This window comes from Doryrhamphus excisus, linkage group LG2, assembly GCF_037039965.1.
Source record: "Doryrhamphus excisus strain RoL-2023G ecotype Guam linkage group LG2, RoL_Dexc_Guam_v1.1, whole genome shotgun sequence".
NCBI lineage: Eukaryota > Metazoa > Chordata > Actinopteri > Syngnathiformes > Syngnathidae > Doryrhamphus > Doryrhamphus excisus.
In genome coordinates this window covers 8,593,083-8,615,406 of record NC_136358.1, presented here as the reverse complement: position 1 = coordinate 8,615,406, position 22,324 = coordinate 8,593,083, and the positions used below count along the sequence as shown (strand labels likewise).

The following is a 22,324-nucleotide window of genomic DNA, read 5'->3' as shown; positions in this document are numbered from 1 at the left end:
AGTATATGAATGCAAAAACAGCAGTCTCTTATTACCTTGCCTTCGCCTCAGTTTGCAGAGGACAACAAGTACGATGAGAAGTAATAAAGCCACCGAAGACAAAGAAATCAACCAGGGATTACCTGGAATAAATATAATAATATACTGTATGTATTTATGTAGGAGAAAAAACAGTCAATGAGAGACACTTTGAAGGCATTTACCTTGTTTTACATTGCTCTTTGACCCTTGGAGTGTTACCGTAACAACCGTACCGTTCCCACTCCCCTTAGCAAGCACGGGTATTTCCGCATTGACCTGGCAGACATATTCACCAGAATTCTCCAATGTGATGTTTGGAAACGTCAGGCTGTCGCACATCTTGGCATCCTTTGTGACGGGATTGGAGACCTTAACAGTAGTCGTGTTCTTCAACCACTTGACTGTAACTCTGAAGAAGTTTCCTGTCCAGCAGCAGCTGATGTTGACCTCCTGACCCTCCGTGACGGATATGTCAGCACTCTGCATCACGTGAATGGTGGAATCTGTAGGGAGTCAAAGTGGAGAGTCGGGTAATTTGATAGTGATGATGGCTTTTGCCGGGTTCCCGGATCAGGATGTTAACATTCACAGTACTTACCCCATGATGCAGGAGCACAGTGGGAGGCCAGAAGCAGACAGCTTACTAGAAGCTTCATGTTTCCACACTGAAAACACTTGTCTGCATCCTCTCTAAAATCCCGCCCACTGTTCACCCATATCTCACCACTGAAGAGGTGACGACAAAAAGCAGAGAAACAAACAAACAGAGAACACTGTGCAAGTTACAGTAGGCTATTTATCATAAAAAACTAATGTAAAGACCAATTTTATTCAGGTGCTATTTCAGTGGTATAGGTTTTTCAGCAAGAGAAGGAATTCAAACTGACGACAAACACCCACAGACAAGGCAGATGTTGTTAAAATGTCATTTAAATAGGCAATAGTTTGGGGGAGGGGGGCATTCAGACAGACAGGCAGGCAGCCGGTGCTCAAGGATGGAGAAGGCTTAATCGCCTGACACCTTCCTTTTGCACCAGCACCTCTGGTCAGTAGTCAAATTCACATCAAGCAATAACATTTACATCAATAACGAGGGCCATCATTTTAACCCCCAAATTCCACAGAAAACAAAAAAAATACAAGGACATATTCAGGAATACATTGTTAGAAAAAGCCCAAAAAGTTAACATCGATAAGTTAAAAGTACCATTAGTCTTGTGCAACACAATTTGACTTAGGAAATGTGTGGGGGTGGGTGATGGTGGTGGGGTAGTCTGTCTTTTTAAATGCAGAATGACGAAATAGACAATTTCGAATGGGGAAAAGAACCCAAGGTTGTGGCACCATCTGCTGGCCAACTACTGCCATTACAGCTAAAATAGTACTAGTGTCCTTCCATTGTTTCATAACCATTGCTTGTTGTATGGATATAGAGAACGAACTCCACAAAAGTACCAGAAGTTACCAGAAAAAAAGCATTAAGCAGAGTGTAGTGATTCCCAAACACTGCGCTGCAGTATAGCTGATCTAATTTCACTTAAACGGTCCGAACCTAAGATAACTGATTCCCTAAAAGTAATGTCTCTTCGTGTGTTTACTATATGCCAGTGATGCATGGTGGCTGGCAGAACAACTCTATGCTCGTCCACTAGATGGCAGCAGGTACACAATTAACCTTGGTAGCTAATACTTTGTACAACATATTTGTTGGCAGTGTCATGGGACTTTTTAAATGTAAAACATGTACTTTGGCTCAAAAAAGGCTTGGGGGGAAAAGTGAATGTTTGACTTTGAAAGGATCTGATGTAGACAAAAATAAAGAAAAGAAAATATAAAATGTTAAAAGAGCATTTTGGCTATTGCTAACAATTCTGATATGTCGGCAGACAAAAACAAAAAATTGAAAAATAATATAGCTCTGTAGGCAGTAACAAACATTTAAAAAAGGAATAAAATTAGTAAAGAATCTACAGTATATCATTATTACTAACCCACATTGTAATCATTATAGACCCCATTAGAAAGCATTTGTACAAATAAAAACTTCAGCTGAAGGACATCTCGGCCTCGGACAAGACGGGGGTCGTGGACGAGGACGTGGACTCGGCCAGTGAGGCCGTGCTATTGTCCAAGCTCCGGTTCCACGAGCTGTGATTGGGTGTGGAGGGGTAGGTAGGCGTGGAGCAATTGGAAGGCGGGCCCGAGCCTGAACCCGGGCTGCTGTTGCCAGTCATGGGCGAGCGCAGGCCGTTATTGCGGAGACCTTTGTTTTGAAGCTCCAGTTGCAGGTGTTGGCGGATCTCCTCTGGCAGGCGACGGAATTCTTCATCCAGGTTGCCTTCCAGCTGAGCCTGCCGCTGCACCGCCAGACAAAAAAATAAAGTGAAAAAAAACGCATCTTCTGATTTGTGGTCCATGATGTCACCACTCACCAAAGGCAGCTCGTCATCAATGTGTTGGAGGACCTCACGTTGCCTCAGCATCAGCTTGTCCTGCCTCCTGGTCTGAGCCTCCTCCAGCTGGAGGGGGGACACCAGAAGGATGAAATAAGCAGGACTAAGATTTGTCAGAGTAGGGCCCTAAGTGCGTATTCAGACTCTGGTCCAGGGCATGAAGTACGGCCTACAGCAGGGGTCTCAAACACGTAAAACGAACTGTCAAACTCAGCTAGTCTGGGGTCTCAAACACGCGGCCCGCGGGCCAAATGTGGCCCGCAGGACACTAGTTTGAGGCCCCCGCCTTAATATGAAAGTTTAATGTTGATAGTGTGATATGGATGCTGTATGATATCATGTACCTAGAAAAAAATATTACGTTTGATGAATGTTCATGTTAAAGGTTAAATAACTGTTAATAGTTATCCTCCCTATCCGTGTGGAAGTGGTAAGTTTTTGCCTATTTAAGTTTAAAGAAAATAACTTGAAGGCTACCGTTTAGGTCGCTAGCTCTCTAGTTTGCGAGTTAGCATGTGTCTCAAGACCCTGCAGTTGCGCAATATGTTGTAAATAAAAAGAGTATAAATGTGACTATAGTTGTGTTTTGTCATGTCTACAGGGCTCTAATAATACTTTGTTAATTTTAATCTGAAAAAAATAATTTGTCTACCCACCAACTATATGTGGTTTCTTGAGTCTTTATTATTTTCCATTTTATTATTATTATTATTATATTTATTTATTACTGATTGATTGATTTTCTTTAGTCTTGATTTGTTTATTTATTTTTCATCTTATTTTGTGCAAAAAAATCCAAATTAAGATATTTGAGAACAGTGGAATGTTTTATCAGAGCTTTTATTGTAGAAAATCGGAACCAAAGCACTGAAAAAGTTTGTATATTTTTCTGTTTTTAATAAATGCGTTGTTTTTTTTGGAAAACCTGATGCGGCCCAGCCTTGCCCAGACCCTAGCTCCAGTGGCCCCCAGGTAAATTGAGTTTGAGACCCCTAGCCTACAGTGTTTACCTTGCGGATTAAGCTGACAGAGTCCTGAATGTGTTTCCTGTTGATGTCATTGAGTTCTCTGCACATAGAAGATGAAATAGAAGATGAAAAACATAACAAAAAGATCAATAAAAAAAAAGATTGCTATTACGTCTCAGCCTTGTCTTTGTCTCGACTCTTGGCCTCGCTTATGCTATTCTGCCGCTTCCTGTCCAGGATCTTCTGGAGCTCCTTCTTCTCCCTGCAGGTAGAATAATCAACGAATGAATGGTGCGACAAATCCCCCCCCCTCCCTGAAGGAGTCCACACCTCTCGCATATCTCCTTGAGCTTCTTGAGCTGAGCTGCTTGGCATTCATGGGCCGTCTCCTTCAATCTCTGGAAGGACTGCACACATGAACATCAGAAGTGTGTGAGTGACGAGGCTAACTACAAAATATACATGTGGGGGTTGTCCCGCTCACCTCCTGCAGATGTATTTGCTGCTTCTCCCTCTCCAGCACATACAGCTGCTGCCGGAGCTTCAGAAGTTCTTGCATCTGCCATTCCCTCAGCTGCAACGTCTTTTTCTCAAGCTCCTGATCCAAAGCGGTCAGTTCTTGCTGCACCGGCTCCGGAGGCTCGCTGAAAGGACAAACAAGGAATAATCTACTGCTCTTGGTGGGCTGAGTACACACAATACCTAACCCTTACTTCTTTTTGATACTCCGCTTGAGGTGTTTCTCCATCTGACTGCGCCTTCTTTGAAGGTCAGACTCCATCTGAGTACTCCGAGTCTTCTGCTCCTTACTGAGATTCCACACCTAACACACACACACATGACAACTGCAAGTTACATTCACAATAATCAACATAGACTGCACGGCGGATGAGTAGTTAGCACGCAGGCCTCACAGCTGGGAGACCCGAGTTCAATTCCACCCTCGCCCGTGCATGCGTGGGTTAACTCCCACATTCCAAAAACATGCTAGGTTAATTGGCGACTCCAAATTGTCCATAGGTATGAATGTGAGTGTGAATGGTTGTTTGTCTATATGTGCTCTGTGATTGGCTGGCCACCAGTCCGGAGGGGTACCCCGCCTCTCGCCTATAAGACAGCTGGGGTAGCCTCCCGCGTGTGGATAAGCAGTAGAAAATGAATGAATAATCAACATACAGTATTGCTAAAGAGAGTTTCTGCAGGAATAACATGAGCGTACCTTCTTCAGGTGCTTCTTCTGTAACTCTTTCAGCTCTTTGCTCTGTTTCTTAATGAGTTTCAGGTAGCTTTTTTGCTGCCTCAGCTCCTCTATGGGCTGCACCTGCACGTCTGAGAGAGCAAGAGAGAGATGAAAATAAAGACATACAGTGCATTTAGCAAAGAGAAGAAGAAGAATGACTACAATGACTACAACTGTCTAACTGAAGGAGACACAGGTGCACAAATGTAATGTGTTGATGATGATGTTACCTGCCAGGACTACGGCGATGAGGTCTTCCTTTTGGTTTTGCGCTGCACGCACACATGCACAAAGAAATGAGGAAGAAGCAGATGCATGAAATGAATGATGGAAAAATAACACACAAAAAAGCAGGAGCCCATGAGAAATGTTTTGTACCTGCGCCAGAAGCTACTACTCCTATTAATATTCCAACTAAGCTAGTAGGTAAGCTAGTTGTGTTATGTTGTTTAGGCTATAGTTATCTGAATAACTTAATAGTTTATGTTAACGGGGACATATTATGCTCATTTTTGGCCCTTTGTATTGAATTGTGGACTGCTATCCAGTAGCTAACACGCTAACCGACTCAGAAAGCTTTCTAGATCTTCCAGATTCTGCACCTTTTTCTGCAGTGTTTCCATGGAATTCATGCATCCGACCCAAACAGTCTGTTTAATTTAAATACGGCCACTCCTCTGTGACTGGTCACACGCCCCCAAGCGCTCCCGAGGACTTCCGGATACATAGGCCTGTATTTACTGAGTGCAGGCAATATAAGGAAGTCTGGATCACATTGATGGTGTTACAAAAAAATAGAAAAATGAACCTAACGAGCATATTTTGACATGCAAACGCAACAAAGAGATGTCCAATCAGAGGTTTGAACCCTGAAACTGTACAGCCAACATGCTAACCACTAGTACACTGTGCGGCTAGTCATAGTTCATGTTGTGAAGAATAGTGACCCACGCTAGTTACGTTGTTATATGTTGATATACGTTGTTATGCGTTGATATATGTTGATATACATTGTTATATGTTCTTATGCATTGTTATGCGTTGATATATGTTGATATACGTTGCTATATGCTGATATACGTTGTTAAATGCTGATATACGTTGTTAAATGCTAATACACGTTATGAGTTGATATACGTTATTATATGTTGAGGGACGAATAAAGGCATATCTTATCTTATATGTATGTTGATATACTTTGTTATACATTGCTATACGTTGACATATGTTGATATATGTATGTTGATATACGTTGTTATATGTATGTTGATATACGTTGATCTATGTTGATATACTTTGTTATATGTTGATATACTTTGTTATGTGTTGATATACGTTGTTATATGTTGTTATATGACATCTATTATGTTGGACAAGTGCAGAGGTACAGTGGAGATGTAAGAAGTGGATAAAGTGCACAGTAGCACTTTTTAGAGACACACATTGACACAGATAGGTGAAGACAAAATGTGGTGAGCATTGATTCAAATATCAAGTTTAGTCTACTTTACAGCCGGCATGTCAGCTTTATGTCACTGGTGACAAAGCATATTATTATTATTCGTGCTAATAGTATCAATATTTCAGATTTTTCTAGTCTTTTTTCAATTTTTTTCAAAATAAAAAAACATACTATATTCTATTCTACAATCTATTATGACTTCAAGTAGATGTAAAACAGTACAATATAGTTAGTCATTTAGGGTCTACCTGGTGAAGGCAGGTTGATGATGTCGGGGCATTCGTCCGGTCGGCAAGGGGGGAGGAAAGGGGACGTATGACGCCCTTGGATGACCTCACACTCTCCCTTGGCCTCACCATCTTTGGGCTGGTTGGGGAGATGCTGAGAGGAGGCAAGAGACGTATATGTAAGCGCTTTGACCTGCTAAGAAATGAATGAGTCAGCACCTCATAGTTCTCCTCAAGCAGCACAGCCAGTTGTGTCTCCCTCTTGTCCAGCTGGCTGACATGTTTGATGGGGTTGGTCAGGGCCTCAGCATACTCTATTGAAACACAGACAATGAAGCCAGGTGAACATCAGGTGAGCAGCCCATAAGATCTTTAGGCCGTGTTGAGGGGCCTTTTTCACCTTGGTGTTCATTAGGGATGTAATCCTGAGCCTCCGTGTAGACCAGCAGAGAGGGCAGCAGTAGAGGTTGGTTCAGCTCATTCTTGAGGTTGATGTAGTGGTAACCTAAAAATACAAAAAAAATTCATCACGAATGACGGAATCCTCCACTTTAATGCAAGCGTGTTCTCAGGTTGCAAGCACCAACCTGGTCTGATGGCCGACACGGGGAGGATGCGGTGGCCAATGAACTTGCCATTCTCCTCAAACACGGCGATCCTCAAAGAGGCCAGCGTCGGGAGTACCACCTGAGGATAGAGATCTCCAATTTGAGGAGGCAGCACTACTAAAGAACGGCGTAGGAAGGAGATCAGGGCACCTTATTAAAGACAAAGGCGTCATCGTCCCAAATGGGATCCAGCGAGTTCCCGTTGGAGGTTTTGGTCTTGTATTTACGTTTTGTATCTGTAGGAAGTCCAAATATGTCCACTTCCACGTACACGCCAACCTTTTTATCACTCAAGAACTGACCTGAGATCACCTGGTGGGTGTCAGACCATCATGTTTAACTTGAATGAATCCACATGCCACCTTCATCCTTACCTTAACCTTGACTGTGTTGGCAACTATTCCATCCACTATATTCTCAGTGAAAGGGTCAAAGTGTTTGTCCGTCCTCCTCATGAACTCGGGCTTTAGCATGTAGCCGCTGTGGCCGTTGTACTCAAACACGCCCATGTTGAGCTGCATGGGTAGATCTACGAGGGAGCCAACAGAGGAATGAAGACCGAGTTTGTGAAGGCCATGTTTGTTAACATTCCTCTCCAGTAACAGACTCACCAAGGGTCTGGAAGTTCAGCGCCACCATCTGGCAGCCGACATTCCAGAAGAGCTGTGGCATGTAGTTGGAGCTGTCCACCCTCGTTCCTTTCGGGTAGATTCGGCTCAGTTGGTTCTTGTTGTACCTGGAGCAGTGCTGTTAAGCTTTGAACACCCAAAACAACACAAATATGTGCAGTATATTTACACACCAAATGCTACAGAAATGCTACAAAATCTTGTAGGAAGTTTTATCAGTGGAAGCTGAAAAGAGGAAAGACACTTCCTGTAGATCGGGGTCTGAGGGACGCACATAAAGTGCAGTAAAACCCGTCCAATGTCAGCCAATATGGACTCATGAAAGACTCATGATGGGGGAAGGTTGGAGCCGATAAAAAGGGCCACACTTTGGACACCCCAGCTTTAGATGTAATGTCCAATTAGAGTCACCTGAATTTAAAGGCAAGCTTTCAAGGATACTCCACAAACTCTATGGGGGAGGTCTTTAACGTGTCCATGCCTTTGGTTTCCACAAACGATGACATCTCAAAGAACTTCTTCCTCTCTAGTGTATTAGAAAAATACATTTTTACAAAATAAAATAATGCGTATAATGAGTATCTCCATCTCACGTACTGGTGGCGAGCTCGAAGCTCTTGAATTTGACAGGCTCAATGTAGTTGACGAGCGTGGACATCTCCTCTGTGGCGTTGACTTCGCTGCTGGCTGTACCCTAACGCAGAAAAAGATGTGATCAACCCGTCAATCCAAAACTCAGATGAGTCCTCCTACCTCATCCGAGTTGGGCTTCTTCAGCTCTGTCACTGGTTCGTCTTCTTCATCCTCCTCGCTCTCCCCTTCACCTCCTGCAAGGATGAAGATAAAGGCCTGATATGGCATATACTATGCCCCACACATTAATATGGTGATGTCTGATTGGCTCTACCAATGGACTTGCGAGGATCAGAGTCTTTAATGATCCTCTCAGCGAGCTTCTCCTCAGCATTGGAGAGGATTTGGCCTCCATCGCTGTCCAACAGAGGGCAGTCTACACACACAAACCACCCAAAAAGGTCTGAGTATGTCTTCTCTTACCAGTCCACACAATCAGCTATGGATGCTCAGCACTAAAAAAAAAAAATCAAGCCTTGTCTTTGCATACCAGCGTTGGGTGAAGACTGCTCCTCCAGCTCGCGGCGGCGTATGCTGCTGCCGCTGGAGGCCCGGTGGTGGTAGTGCTTCTTCTTGTTTTTGATCAGAATCTTCCCCAGCATGTCCTGCGGCGACGGCAGCGCTTGGCCTGGGTACAGCTGTCGCGAAGGATAAGACACAAAGGTACTCTATTCATTGGCCACACCTTTGTCACTCATACAAAGGGTATGAAGATACAGCACAGGTTAATATATAATACACAACATGTCATTCTTACGGGACATTTCTCCAGTGGATCAATGAGCAAGGCATCTCCAAATATGGTCCTACAGTACTCCGCCATCTTGGCTTGCTGCTTGGCCCTGACAAACGACAATAAAGAACAGATTTAATACCCCAAGGGGGCAAGTTAACTATATCACTGCAACTTACGAATCTACGTGGTTTTCAAAGGACAGGATAACTGGGTAGGGCGAGGTCTTGAAAGCGCTCTCTGCTATGGCTTCGATCACTTCCTGCAGTACAGGGGACAGCAACCGCTTACGTCAGGAAGCCAGTCGCCGACATATATTGCATACGTACATACACTCATACATAGTACATACATACATACAATACAGCAGGATTTTTAACCAACCATCATTTTCATCTATTATTTTTAGGGTTGTCAATCGATTAAAATACTTGATCTTGATTAATTGCATTTTGGTCATAGTTAACTCACAACTACAACGATAATTACATCAAAGTAAGAGGATACCAATTTTGGAACTATGGGCCATTATTTAAATAATACAGTCAGCAAGCATATTTTTGTATTACTATTTTTTTTATTTTTTTTATTAGCTCTTACACTGGCCCACAAACATTCAGCAAATACAAAAAGTAAGCGAGTGAGACCTCTCACACTAACATTTATGATACTGGTTTTAAATTCTAAATGTTTGTGAGTAATAAAGCCTATTTAGGAACATTCAGAAAGGATTATTATTAAAGTTTTAATGCACCTTTCCTTCATGAAAATACCTAAAACACAGGGCAATAGTCATAAAACTTCCATTCATTCGGTCGCGGAGGTGCTGGAACCTATCCCAGCTGTCTTTGAGCGAGAGGAGGGGTACACCCTGGACTGGTCGCCAGCCAATCACAGGGCACATATAGGCAAACAACCATTCACACTCACATTCATAGAACATGGAGAACATGCAAACTCCACACAGAGATGGCCGAGGGTGGAATTGAACTCGGGTCTCCTAGCTGTGAGGCCTGCGTGTTAACCACAGCCTTCGTCAAAAAACATTTAATTGAAATTGCAAACTCAATGTGATTTCATTTCTCTTTTAAAACACATTAAAATACATAAAAATTAATCATTGTTAGAGTAAATATTATTTTAATACAATACTGTACTGTATTTTATTTTGAGTCTTCTGTTTTCATATGATATTTTCTACTGTGTTTTTGTCTTTACTACAATGACAAACTTTTGTACACTGTATGCAAACCTTTCTTCCAGCGGTTAATCTAAAATAAATAAATATCGTAATTTCTGTGACTTTTTCCTCATGTGGCTAATTTGTGGACGCGTTCTGGTCTCGCTACATCTCGTGTGCTTGGGAGCAGTCATTTAGAGCTTCCTGGCCATGGAGAGGTGAATGTGAACGTGATGCCACCTTGTGGATGTTTTTTTTCGGCTTAAAACTGCACTAAACACGGTTTGTATCTTTGCATTATCACCTCTCGCTAAAAAAAAGTACATGATGTATAAAAGCGGTCAGGTTGAAAAAAATAATTGGTAGCAGAGTTAATAGTCTTTGTCAGCTGCATTGTGTATCCCATTACCTGCAGTCTCTTTTTATCTATTTTATAGTCTTTAAACCCCCAGAAAAGACATGTTCATGTCTCACATAAGGATTATGGATGCACCTTGAAAGGTATTTCAGTGGTCATGGTGAAGCCGTGGGTGATGTAGGGTTCCTCGTCCTGGGGTCGACCCTTCCAACAGTCCAGTTCCACACAGCGGCAGCCGGTGAGCAGCACCTGCCTGTACATCTCCACGGAGGACAGACCGGTCAGCTGACCCACTGGAAAAAAAGAGACGAGGTGGAGTGATGACAGAAAGCTCTGATGATACAGCACATATGGCGGTCTACCTGTGAGGTACGTATTGTGCGAGGAGTTGATAAAGTAGTGTGACAGCGGTTGATTCATGTCATCGATGACGTCCAGCCTCTCTGGAGGAACAATGCTGTTCTCCTCTCCTCCCAGATACCTCGTGAAGGCCAGCAAACTGATCTGGTCTGCAGGCGAGGCACATATGTTCCTGAAGATCTTTAAATGGGCACAGCCTATCCCTCAAACTGACCTCTCTCCAGCTGGCTGATGTTGGTCTCATACTTCTCCATGATCTGCCGTACTTGCTCTCTTTTGAGCGGTGGGTAGAGCACCTCGTTCAGCCGGGAGTCGCGCTGCCGGCGGTTGAGAAAGTCGGTCAGCTGGTCCAGGGAGATGAAGGGCTTCCCCTTGGAGCCGCTGAAGCAGGAGAGAAAAGCAGGGTTCAGGAGAGCTGTGAAGGTTACTGCCTGAGGGCCAACTGTGTGTTGCTTACCTCTCCTCAAAGATACTTTGGATCTCGGAACGCAGACAGAGACTATCGAGAAACTTCTGGAAAGCCTCCCATGTGAAATCATCTGGCTTGACGCCCTCTGACTGCAGAGCGGGAAGAAACGGTCCAAGTATTCAATCTGAACACATAAACTCCATAAAACCTTCTTAGTGCTGCTGCGAAACAAAGGCTGACTCTGTTCTATGCAACCAGCAGGAGGTGCAAGAGCTCAACCACGGACACAGAAGTGCTGACACTGGCGTTTGTACAAGCAGGCCTCTTGTGCTTCAAGTCTTGTGACTTCATATCGATCTTGGGGGAAGATAAGGGTGTTTAATCGGGACAAAAGAAACACAGTGTGAGCCAACAAACCACAAGTGCAGCATCCTAAAATGCAAATGCCTGCAAGACTATTTCATGATATAACAGCTTTTTATATTTAAAAAAAATGATCAGGTTATGTCTTTTAATAAATCATCAATTGCTGTTTTGTAAGCCATTTACTACTTCATGCTTTTTGACTACTGCTATGTGTCTTAGGGTGTACTTACTTTCAAAAAAAGCATGATTTTGCCACATAGTGGAGTCTTACAGTGGCTCAAATGTGATTGCTCCATAATGACAAACAAGACAATTCATACTAGAAGTAAAATACAAAGACCCAAAATGATCCAAAAGTCAAACTCACAGCATTTGCAAAAATTAATTGTGTCCTTCCACATAACGCATAACACATAACGACTCCAAATAATGTAGTAATATTAAAAATATTACACAATGTCAGAGATATAACACATCAGAATACAAAGTGTCATTTTATCAATGCCAGCTACATGCTACAAAAGACCTCATCAGAATGACTCCAAACAAGGCTAGAAATGAATCAGTCACTCTTCTGGCAAAACCATAAACCTTGCCAGCATATTTTTCATTGTGCTGTAACTGTGTTGCATAATGGTGAGAACAGGTGGCAAAAGTCAAACACGTATGAGCATCGGGAGACGCATCAGTAGATTCACTTTGTCCACCATAAGACGAAGAATGCAAATAATCTTTTTCACATTATAGTATGTAAATGTTGACAGCAATTCCTGTATGACTACCCTATTTACTGTACTACAGTATACTTGAAGTACATCCAGCGGTACAAATGACCTAGCATGAGTATACCAGTTGTACATAATTACCTTGTTATTGACGACGCCACACTGCTCCAGAGTGGTGTCCACTCGCTTCTTGTCTGAAAACATCTTCAGGATACTGCATCAGATGACAATTCAACATCAGCCAGATATTTCAGATTCAACTTTACAGACGTGTCGGTGTGCATCTCTCACTTCTTCACAGGGATTTTTCCCTCTTGGTTGACCTGCAGCTTTAATTTAGTGTACCTGAGAAAGACAGAAAAGCTTGTAAACAAACTGGGACACAACCAGAATGGAAAGATGGCCGAGAAGCTCTTACGCTTTGAAGAGGAAGGTGTTGCGAGATGCATTCTGGGAAAGTATATTTGTGGCCAAAGTGAACAACTCATCTGTCCAAATCTGAAAACAAGGGAAAGTCAGTCTTGTGTTGGACATCACATGTGTGTTCCTAATGTTGTGACAGTTGAGGCTAGGAGGATGGAGCAAGGAAGGGTGGAGAGGAAGGACTGACAGATAAATGATGGGCACTGGGGAGGGGTCGCCATGGATACCTTGGCGATGTCTTCCTGCATGGCCTGGAAGTTGAGGAAGGAGATGTTGACCAGGTCGTTGCCATGGACGATGGTGACCAGCTTCCCTTCTACGTTGTCGCCCTTGCCGAAGCCAAGCAGCTCTCGTAACTTGGGGTCCTGACACAAACACATACTTTTGCCTTCCACTAAATATGAATAACATGTTCAGCCACTACATTTATTTTCTCCACTTTATGAAAACGGTTAGCTGCTGGCGCCTTTATCTAGTTTATATGCTCAACATCGATCATTGCCGGGCTATGACTCCATCACGCTTGTGTCACTTCCTTTCAGCACGTCCATCTGTCGGTCGGCTCATTAGCACCGTGTCACCGTTTGCAACATCAGCTGAGGGAAGAAATGCGCACATGGCGCGCTCATACACGTTTTGGTGACATCGAGTCGTCAGCAGCAGGAGGTGACAGCTTCTTCACACACACACACACACAACCACACACAACCACACACACTCTCTCTTTCTCAATGTACCTTTGGTTGCTTGGCGTACTTTCCCCTTCTGGTGTCCCTGATAGTGCTGATGTCCAGGATCTCCACCTCCTTGGAAAGAGAGAGATTTATTTCACAGCAGGGGACGTGAGCTACATTTGCCAGAATGTTGCAGAGATGTTGGTAGGTACGCTTCCTGGCATCGGTGCTACCACGTGAAAGAAAGTAGCTGAATAATAACTATAAAAAATGAGACTGTAATACCACAAGGTAAATAATACTTTGAGGTTGTGACTTTGCACATGGTATCTTTAAATGGGCAGGGCCACAAAGGTGAAGGGGTCAGGAGCGGGAACAGAGAGGCTGTTTAACCGGGGAGCAAAAGTCACAGGGGTCAAGGGAGGGCCAAGGAAAAGGTCACTTAGTGTGAGGGTAAATTACTCAAGATGGACAGTGTTGATAGTGTCTATGACTCAGCCCTAGACGCCATACATCATTGATATCTGGCATCTACTGTATACTAGCATCTGGCATCTACTGTCTAATTGGAGCAATTAATGGCTGAGCAGTGTGCCCAGGGCATGTTTTCAATGCAAATTTTCTAGATTCAGAAAACCCGCCGAGGGCATAATAGAGAAGCGGATGCCGATTCGGCTCTCCTGTTGTATAATCTCCTTGGTAGCAACTCACAAGAAGTCCTGCCTCCACATGGTAGAAAAGAGGGTTCACTCTCAATTCATTCGAATAGAGAACCTATGCACCCAGAAAGCTGCAGAGTGAAGCCTCTTGTCATCCAGCCTGTGTTGTCAAGCGAGAGGCAAAGAAACCCACATGCACGTCAATTGATCGAGGCCGACTATGTTTTTATTTATGGTTCCATTAATCAATTTATTGACTGTCGGTTAGTTGAGAGCTCATTTTTGTCCCATGGATATCACATTCATGGAGTATGTCATAACTTTTTGTTGTCGTTATACAAATTATGTCTTGTCCTCAAAACACTATTTGTGTGTGGTTGTTTCATGAACATAAATAATCCAAATCACTCATGAATTGCAATTGGCAGCATAAACCCGTATCAGATCATCCCTAGCAAGAAGCTGCTGAAAGAACCAAAATGGAATACTGGATTTGTCTTCCCACCTTCCCAAAAAATCATGACTTCCCAAGACATTAAATACAAGACACGTGAACACACTCTTGTGGTGTCCCATGTACAACACCATTGTTAACACCAGGTGACAGCTGATGCCGGTCATAATCTAGTGTGGTCCAGAAGAGGACAAGAAGCAGTGACGGAGGAAGATGTTCGGGGGGAGTACGACCATAAAGTCAGTCATAAACATGCAGGAGGGCGTACTGTAAATATTTGTTTAGCGCTGCTCTCAATCCCGTACGGTTCTGACTTTACCTGCATCCACTTTGTGTTTTTCTTACTCCATTTAAGGAACACTGGTGAAAAAAAGACATGTATCTCGCTTCCTGTTATTTATCTGGTTTTGTTGAAGCCTTCTTTATTGTCCTTTCTGCTCCCGAGTGATTGGCCACATGTAAAAATACATAAAAAAAAACGGTGAAAAGGAATCGACAAATTGGATTCGGCTCTCATTGGCCAGTGGAGAATCATTTTGGTCCCAGGGGGAATAAAGCGCTTCTGGGTCTGTAGGACACATGCACACACATGCATACACGAGCAACTTCCTCCTCTCCCACCGGCCGTGGTTTCATTCTGCCATCGCCATGGTGACTCCTTGGAGACCGCAAGAACTGAGATTACAACTTCGTCTGCCGCCTGTGTGTGTGTGTGCGTGTGTTTGACAGTTAACATTTTGTCACCAGTCCTTCAAACTGACACACACTAGCGGCAAAGTCTATAAATCACCATGCATGCAGGTTGAAACTTGTGAAACATCCTGACTTGTTGAGCAAGATGGTGTGTGTGTGTCTGTGGGTGGTTGGGGGGGGGTGTATCTTCAAGACTGAATCAAAGAGCACTAATGTGTCAGTGTGCAAAGTCATAAGCAGCATATCGACGCGTCGCCGCGCGTCCTTGCTGCGGCAGTAGGCCGTGTCTGTGAGTACATTCCTGACATATTCCGGCCTTCTGCTCAAATGGTGTGTGTGTGTGTGTGTGTAAGTGTAATACGCAGCTAGTCATCGCAGCTGTAGTGCTCCACTCATCTGTCAGTGCTAATCCCCAACACATCCCCCGCTGTTTATCACGTAGGACTCATAACGCCAAATGGTAGACAGTTTTCCACAAGTTATGTGGTGATAAAGCGCTAAAATTAGCAATTAGCTGCTTCTGCACACCTCAGGAAGTTGAAGTGAAGTTTTGTTGTTCAGACATTCCCCACAGCGCACCCAAAAGCATGTCACATGTGTACACTCCTTCTGAGATCATGTGGAAACACTTTTTAAGCACCATGGTCACATTTTCATTGTTGAGCTAAAAAAAACAACTTGGGAGTGATAGCTGTGGCTGTAGAGAACCTACTGATGTAGCTGATGTCTTACCCTAACTAACGGCCATGGTCGTCCTCCCACATTTCCTTGAAAACAGTCATGCCCGCTGTGTGAAACCAAACTGCTAAGACATTTTGGAGGCACACAGCAGCTCACATCAAACAACAGCTAACATAGCCATGTGGCTAACAATCTTGGCTGTGGCTAGAGCAGCTCCACACAATAACCCTTGGAAAACCTTGGATTTCCAGAATGGTCTGTTTAACTCATTCCACCAACGGCCCGCTTCCAGGCACACCCACTCCACTGTGATTGGTCACACTCCCAAGCGCTCCAGAGGACTTCTGGGCTACTGCCGAACACTTTCTAATTTTGCCAGTATTGAGTTGATAACAATTGAATAAACCCTTTGGAGAGTTACTTGATGTAGGTCAGTAGGTAACATAGGTTTTCTACATCGTAGTAGGAATGTGGTCATTACATATTTGTTGCGGAACTACCCATCCTTAGTGGTGGAAAAGGCTATCGGTGCAAATGTAATTTGTACCCCACTTCCTGTATGCACACTCTATAATGCTACATAAACAACCACTTACTTACAAAAAATAAACACAGTTAGGACACTGAAATTAAATTGTTACTTACAGCTTGCACTTCTGATTCTTCAATATTTTGGAAAGGCATCAGACTTCAGTAACAGTTTGGCGAATTATCCAGCTTCGCACATGCTCAGATAACATAACTCCAACCACTTCTGCCTGATGCTTACCTCTTCCCTCAAACATTTCCTGGAAGCCATTGCTCTGTGCTGACGCAGTGAAATCTTTGACAAAACAGTGTACCAGAGTGACTTGCAAGTAGTCAGAGCCAGTCAATATGAGACTACCTTTTGATTTTTTTAAAGTAGTTTTTCACATGCTTGACAAGTACCTCACCCATGGTGCCAAACAAACACAAGTCAACAAATAAGAAAAAAAAGTTATTACATGTAGTGACTAAAATAACAGCCTCTGTCAAATTATCCTCGACTGGCATCCCTCGGTGATTGCAATCCTAAGGTCAAAAGAGCCAGTAAGGTCAATCTATATTTAGCTACTAGACATTAGGAGTCACGGCTCTTTGATTAGGCTGTCAGACAACTTTGTCATGTCCTTCCTGCATTTCTTTGATTGACTTTTACACTTCCCCTCCCTGCTACTGTCCTCTATTCACGATCCTCACATTAACCAACCTGAGCGAGGAATATAAAAGGCCAAGAAAACAATCAAAGGAGCGCCTCTCCTTTCCTGTGACTTGCCTGCATGGGCGGATTTTTTTAAAGAGCACTGCACCAAACATGTCTATCTTGGATGACAATCATGGCATGTATACGCAGACACACACAGTGGAGCGGAACCTTGGTTAGAGTGCTTTTTGGAAATTTATGCCATAATTTTGCCTCGGTTTGCAACAAAAATGTGTTTTGTGTTAAGGTTTTTGGCTTTTGGGAAGGCAAAGTATTTCTAATGTGAAAAATGGATTCGGTGAGCTTAGGTTTAATCAGACCTTCTGGGACAGATGAATGATGCTAACCAAGGTTCTGTAGTAAATATATAAACAAAGCAGTCCAATTAAATGCAAATAAATCCAGGCAGGAATGGAGCATACACAGACGAGCTCACACATATCAAAACCAGTTACAGCGCTCGTGAACAATTCTGCCAAACACAAACATGTGGAGACACACTTGTGGCGCTAACTCACGTTTATGCAGCTGCCTCAAGGCCTGACATACACACACATGCTCGCTTGCACACACACACACACACACACACACACACACACACACACACACACAGACAAGACAAAACATTAAAAATACAAACTTAGGCTGGGAAACGACGTTCAACTTCAAAACGGATTGTTGAGCTGTGTATCAAAGGCTGAAAAATAAGCATGGCTTAGCCCTGAGGCTGAAATTATTAACTGCTAATAACACTGGCACCAACACTAAAAGTGGGTGTTGTCGTAATTGGCATGAAATGAGCACCAAGAAATGGATGGATGCATTATGGATGGACGGATGCATGGATGGATGGACAGATGGATGCATGGACGGATGGATGGATGCATGGACGGATGGATGGATGGATGGACAGATCGATGGATGCATGGACAGTTGGATGGATGCATGGATGGAAGGACGGATGGATGGATGCATGGATGGATGGACAGATGGATGCATGGACGCATGGATGGATTGATGGATGCACGGACGGATGGACGGACAGATGGATGCATGGACGGATCGATGGATGCATGGACAGATGGATAGATGCATGGATGGAAGAACGGATGGATGAATGCATGGATAGATGGACAGATGGATGCATGGACGCATGGACGGATGTATGGATGCATGGCTGGATGAATGGACGGACAGATGGATGCATGGTTGGATGCATAGACGGATCGATGAATGCATGGATGGATGCGTGCATGCATGGATGGATGGATTGATGCATGGATGGACGCATGGATGTATGAACGCATCGAAGGATGCATGGATGGATGCATGCATGCATGCATGGACGGATGGATGGACGGATGGATGCATGGGTGGATGGATGGATGGATGCATGGACGGATGGATGACTCTTCTCTACCATAAACCCTTTGAACCATGGTGCTAACAACTGAATAGCTTCATTAAAGGATAATTAATGAACAGAATGTGCTGCACATTCGGGGTTGGGCATGATTTGCAATTCATTTTTCTGAGGTTTTGAAATATTGTGCTACCTTGTAGGTAAAAGTGAACTCATGATTTCATTATGGCATCACTCAACGATCATAACACAAACTTCATATGCACAGGGATATTTTTGCAACGTACTTGTGCCGTTTGTGAAGGAATTGATGCTACGTGTAGTAAAAGGGTAGCTTCATTTATTCAGTAACTACTGTAGGCCATAGATTTGAAGCGGAGCACTTCCTCAGTTCTTCATTGGAACTGAGTCCATGTGCACCCACAGATAATGTCAACATGGAATAGTGCAAGTGACCAAGCGAAAGAGGGGAGGAAGCTGTCACATTATCAAATGACACACTCAACTTCCCCCTACCAAACCACTCACATCGCGTGTGTGTGTGTGCAGAAAGTACCTCCAGCAAAAGTGTGTGTTATGCAAAGCCCTTGTTCCAAGTTAATTCCCTGTGGCTGTCTGACTTGAGCCAGGGAGGTAATCTCTATTAGATCGCTACTTGTACCTGCCAACAAACGATCCAGCTGGCTTATGTTAAATACACGCTCGCTAAAATGCTACAAACATAGCCACACACTTTGGGTCATGGACTGCATAAGTTGTGCTTTTATTGTTGTAATTTTCGGTTTCTGTGTATTCCGGGGTGAATACACATACTCTAAATGCACAAAACTCTATAACTCTACTCTATCTTTAAATCCTTAAATACAATACAACCTCACAGCTAGGAGATTCAGGCGGGTTCAATTCCACCCTCGGCCATCTCTCTGTGGCGCTTGCATGTTCTCGCTGTGCATGCGTGGGTTTTCTCCGGGTACTCCGGTTTCCTCCCACATTCCAAAAACATGCTAGGTTAATTGGCGACTCAAAATTGTCCATAGGTATGAATGTGAGTGTGAATGGTTGTTTGTCTATATGTGCCCTGTGATTGGCTGGCCACCAGTCCAGGGTGTACCCTGCCTCTCGCCCAAAGACAGCTGGGATTGGCTCCAGCACCCCCATGACCCCCGTGAGGATAAGTGGTAGAAAATGAATGAATGAATGAATGAATACAATACAACCTTGATTTTCGTATAATTCTGATTTTAAGGAAAAATTTTCCAAATGGTTGCCGCATATTTTATATGCCGTCTAGGTTATTGTACACTATCGTACATAACAAACCATTGTATTTTATGCTTTGCTGCATGTAATGTATTGCACTGAATACAGCAATCCCTCATGCCTCACCAAATGAATTTGCGTGAAATAGGATTCTTTCTTATTAAAAGGAAACTATTTTCATAGCTAGCGCATAGGAAACATGTTTATGGCCTTCTAAATATGGGTTTTAACATTATTAGACCCCTCTGGGAATGAAATAACAACCATATAGTCACCTTTACACTCATATTACCAAATCAACATCAGGGGTTCAGAGTTGAGTTTTAGCTAGTCGACACCCAACTCAAACCTGCTTGTTTATTCAGCCATCTTGGATGACACCAAATACTACGGCCTCCTGTACGGCATACTTAAACAAATCAGAATATTACACAAACAACTCTGTTTGCCCGTACTGTACCACTAAGGGGAGTGGTGTTCCCAAACAAAGGACCCCTTGGCATTGGTGATTGGGTCCAGCTTGTCCGCTTGTCTTTATGACTCTTCAACACAGCCGAGTACTGTTGGAAAGGCGTCAGACTTCACCCATGTTCACAAAGCTTTTTTAACCAAAAAGATTATGTTTAGTCCAATTACTCAATTAATCGAAGGAATTTTCAGTAGAATACTAAAATATTCAATAGCTGCAGCCCTAAATTACTGTAGCTCATCAAGTTGGGTAAGTTGGCTAACACTTTCCATTGTTTGTTTAGCGTTGGTGTGTCAAGACCCAATTAGAGGTTCAATTGGCGGTCTGTGGTGAGGCAATTCCATCCCTGGGGGGGGACTCAGGTGATATTGACATGTCCATTACAGCTTGTAGCTAGGAGGGGGGTGAAGAATGAGGGAATCTGGGAAGGATAGCCACCCCCATCATTGACCCCGTCTGTGCAACATCCTGCCCATTTTCCCATGGCGTAGAGAAAATGAGCGAGATTAAGAAGAGTGTTGTTGCAAGAAATGGTAGTGGGGCCGGGGGTGGGGGTCGGGGGTGTAAATATGAGGAGTACGGAAGACGATAGAGGGAAATAAAAGTAATAAAAATGTCAGTAGAAAGAAAAGGAGGACGCAGGGCAAAGAGGGAGGAAATGTCATCCTGCAGTTTATGCTAGAGGAACAACTTTTCCCTTTCTCTCTGTGTGTGTGTGTGTGTGTGTGTGTGTATGTGTGCATGTGTTTATGTGCGAGACAGATTCCAGCTGTCCAGCTGTCACAGATCTGAGTTGAATTTATGCAAATTTAAATGCAGCAAAGGAGGCAGCAAAGACCATAAAAGACACACCAGCTATAATGTACACTCCAGTATAAGGGGGGGGGGCATCAGCACACGGGACAGAGGAGACACGCATTAGCCTGAGGGTGCCAATGTATGCTGTTGGAGCTTGACTAACTTTCAACCATAGGCATCCACTCCACATTTCAGCAGTTAAACAAAGTTCTATTGCTGGGACAGCCTAACTGCATACATTAGCAAAGAGGCAGGAAATCTCTCCAAGGTGATACATAAAATAAAGAATAGTGTGCAGCACGTGAAGGCAACGCTCAGCCCCATCCTGTATGTGATGTAAGTGAATCCAGCTGTCGCTACTTTTAAATATTTTGACTAAATTCAAAGCCTGTGCAAAGCAACCGGGCTAAGTCGGGTATAAACCAGCAGTGAGGCTGCAGTTCCAAGTGAAAAAGGAAAGAAGGAAAAAAAAAAAACAGGCGGGGTGTGCCTCTCTTCTTTTTCACTGCCAAACCACTGCGCGCATGTGTGTCGGTCGCGTCTTATCACCACAGGCAAAGACGGACAGAAGGGGGGGGCGGAGGTTGGGGAGGAAAATATGGAGGAATTAAAAAAAGAAGACATAAAGCAGACGGAGGAGAGGAGAGAGATAATCCAGACTGCACATTTCAACGATGTGAATGATGACGGATGGACAAGGCAATGTTCAAATCATCCCAAGATAACTGTTAGAATAATCCCCTTCAGAATAACTTGAAAGACTTTCATGGAGCATTCAAAACCATAAAAGGCATCTGCAAAATCCCACGCCAGACTGTGGCATCACAACCTGGAAATGGATTTAACGCATATTACTTCCTCCCACACCTCAATGAGGAAGTAATAATAATTGACTGGCGAAACAAAACCCGCTATCATCTGTGACATTCATAAGGACTAGATAGGACACTGGAGATCAAATATTTTGGGTCCCGCTATTCCGAGAAATGGGTTCCCATCCAAATACCCTTGTCATCTGTGTAAGGCTGCTCTCATTAATAATAGCTGGATATGTGTGTTGCTGTGTCCCCTTTCCTGCCACTCCGCTCTGCCCTCAAAATTCTCCTGGGGGGCCACAAAGCCAAATTAAAGGCTTGAATGTAGCTGAAATAACAGTCTGAAAGAAAAGCATCAAAGCGGGAATAATTGTGCTGGATAATTTAAAGCAGAATGAAAGGATGCTGGGTACCACCTTGGTACATTTGGTACCCAGG

At 43.6% G+C, this 22,324-nt stretch overlaps 1 protein-coding gene across 1 annotated transcript in view; it reads right to left on the bottom strand.

Annotated features, from left to right (window-relative positions):
* plcb3 (phospholipase C, beta 3 (phosphatidylinositol-specific)) overlaps window positions 1–22,324 on the bottom strand; it is a 39,260-nt gene that overhangs the window by 5,417 nt on the left and 11,519 nt on the right. Inside the window, exons 4-37 of the mRNA XM_058068934.2 lie at window positions 13,533–13,601; window positions 13,023–13,160; window positions 12,791–12,870; window positions 12,664–12,717; window positions 12,514–12,586; window positions 11,330–11,430; window positions 11,087–11,253; window positions 10,875–11,021; window positions 10,648–10,805; window positions 9,154–9,236; window positions 8,999–9,083; window positions 8,732–8,879; window positions 8,516–8,617; window positions 8,362–8,435; window positions 8,206–8,302; window positions 8,050–8,134; window positions 7,591–7,715; window positions 7,354–7,508; window positions 7,130–7,291; window positions 6,959–7,058; window positions 6,772–6,876; window positions 6,591–6,685; window positions 6,393–6,525; window positions 4,913–4,954; window positions 4,662–4,771; window positions 4,156–4,265; window positions 3,927–4,086; window positions 3,773–3,849; window positions 3,615–3,704; window positions 3,485–3,542; window positions 2,454–2,540; window positions 620–2,378; window positions 204–524; window positions 36–122 (exon numbers count right to left, since the gene is read on the bottom strand). Of these exons, the coding sequence (XP_057924917.2) occupies window positions 2,067–2,378; window positions 2,454–2,540; window positions 3,485–3,542; window positions 3,615–3,704; window positions 3,773–3,849; window positions 3,927–4,086; window positions 4,156–4,265; window positions 4,662–4,771; window positions 4,913–4,954; window positions 6,393–6,525; window positions 6,591–6,685; window positions 6,772–6,876; window positions 6,959–7,058; window positions 7,130–7,291; window positions 7,354–7,508; window positions 7,591–7,715; window positions 8,050–8,134; window positions 8,206–8,302; window positions 8,362–8,435; window positions 8,516–8,617; window positions 8,732–8,879; window positions 8,999–9,083; window positions 9,154–9,236; window positions 10,648–10,805; window positions 10,875–11,021; window positions 11,087–11,253; window positions 11,330–11,430; window positions 12,514–12,586; window positions 12,664–12,717; window positions 12,791–12,870; window positions 13,023–13,160; window positions 13,533–13,601 (3,582 nt within the window). The 3' untranslated portion in view covers window positions 36–122; window positions 204–524; window positions 620–2,066. The remainder of the gene's footprint in view (window positions 1–35; window positions 123–203; window positions 525–619; window positions 2,379–2,453; window positions 2,541–3,484; window positions 3,543–3,614; window positions 3,705–3,772; window positions 3,850–3,926; window positions 4,087–4,155; window positions 4,266–4,661; window positions 4,772–4,912; window positions 4,955–6,392; window positions 6,526–6,590; window positions 6,686–6,771; window positions 6,877–6,958; window positions 7,059–7,129; window positions 7,292–7,353; window positions 7,509–7,590; window positions 7,716–8,049; window positions 8,135–8,205; window positions 8,303–8,361; window positions 8,436–8,515; window positions 8,618–8,731; window positions 8,880–8,998; window positions 9,084–9,153; window positions 9,237–10,647; window positions 10,806–10,874; window positions 11,022–11,086; window positions 11,254–11,329; window positions 11,431–12,513; window positions 12,587–12,663; window positions 12,718–12,790; window positions 12,871–13,022; window positions 13,161–13,532; window positions 13,602–22,324) is intronic.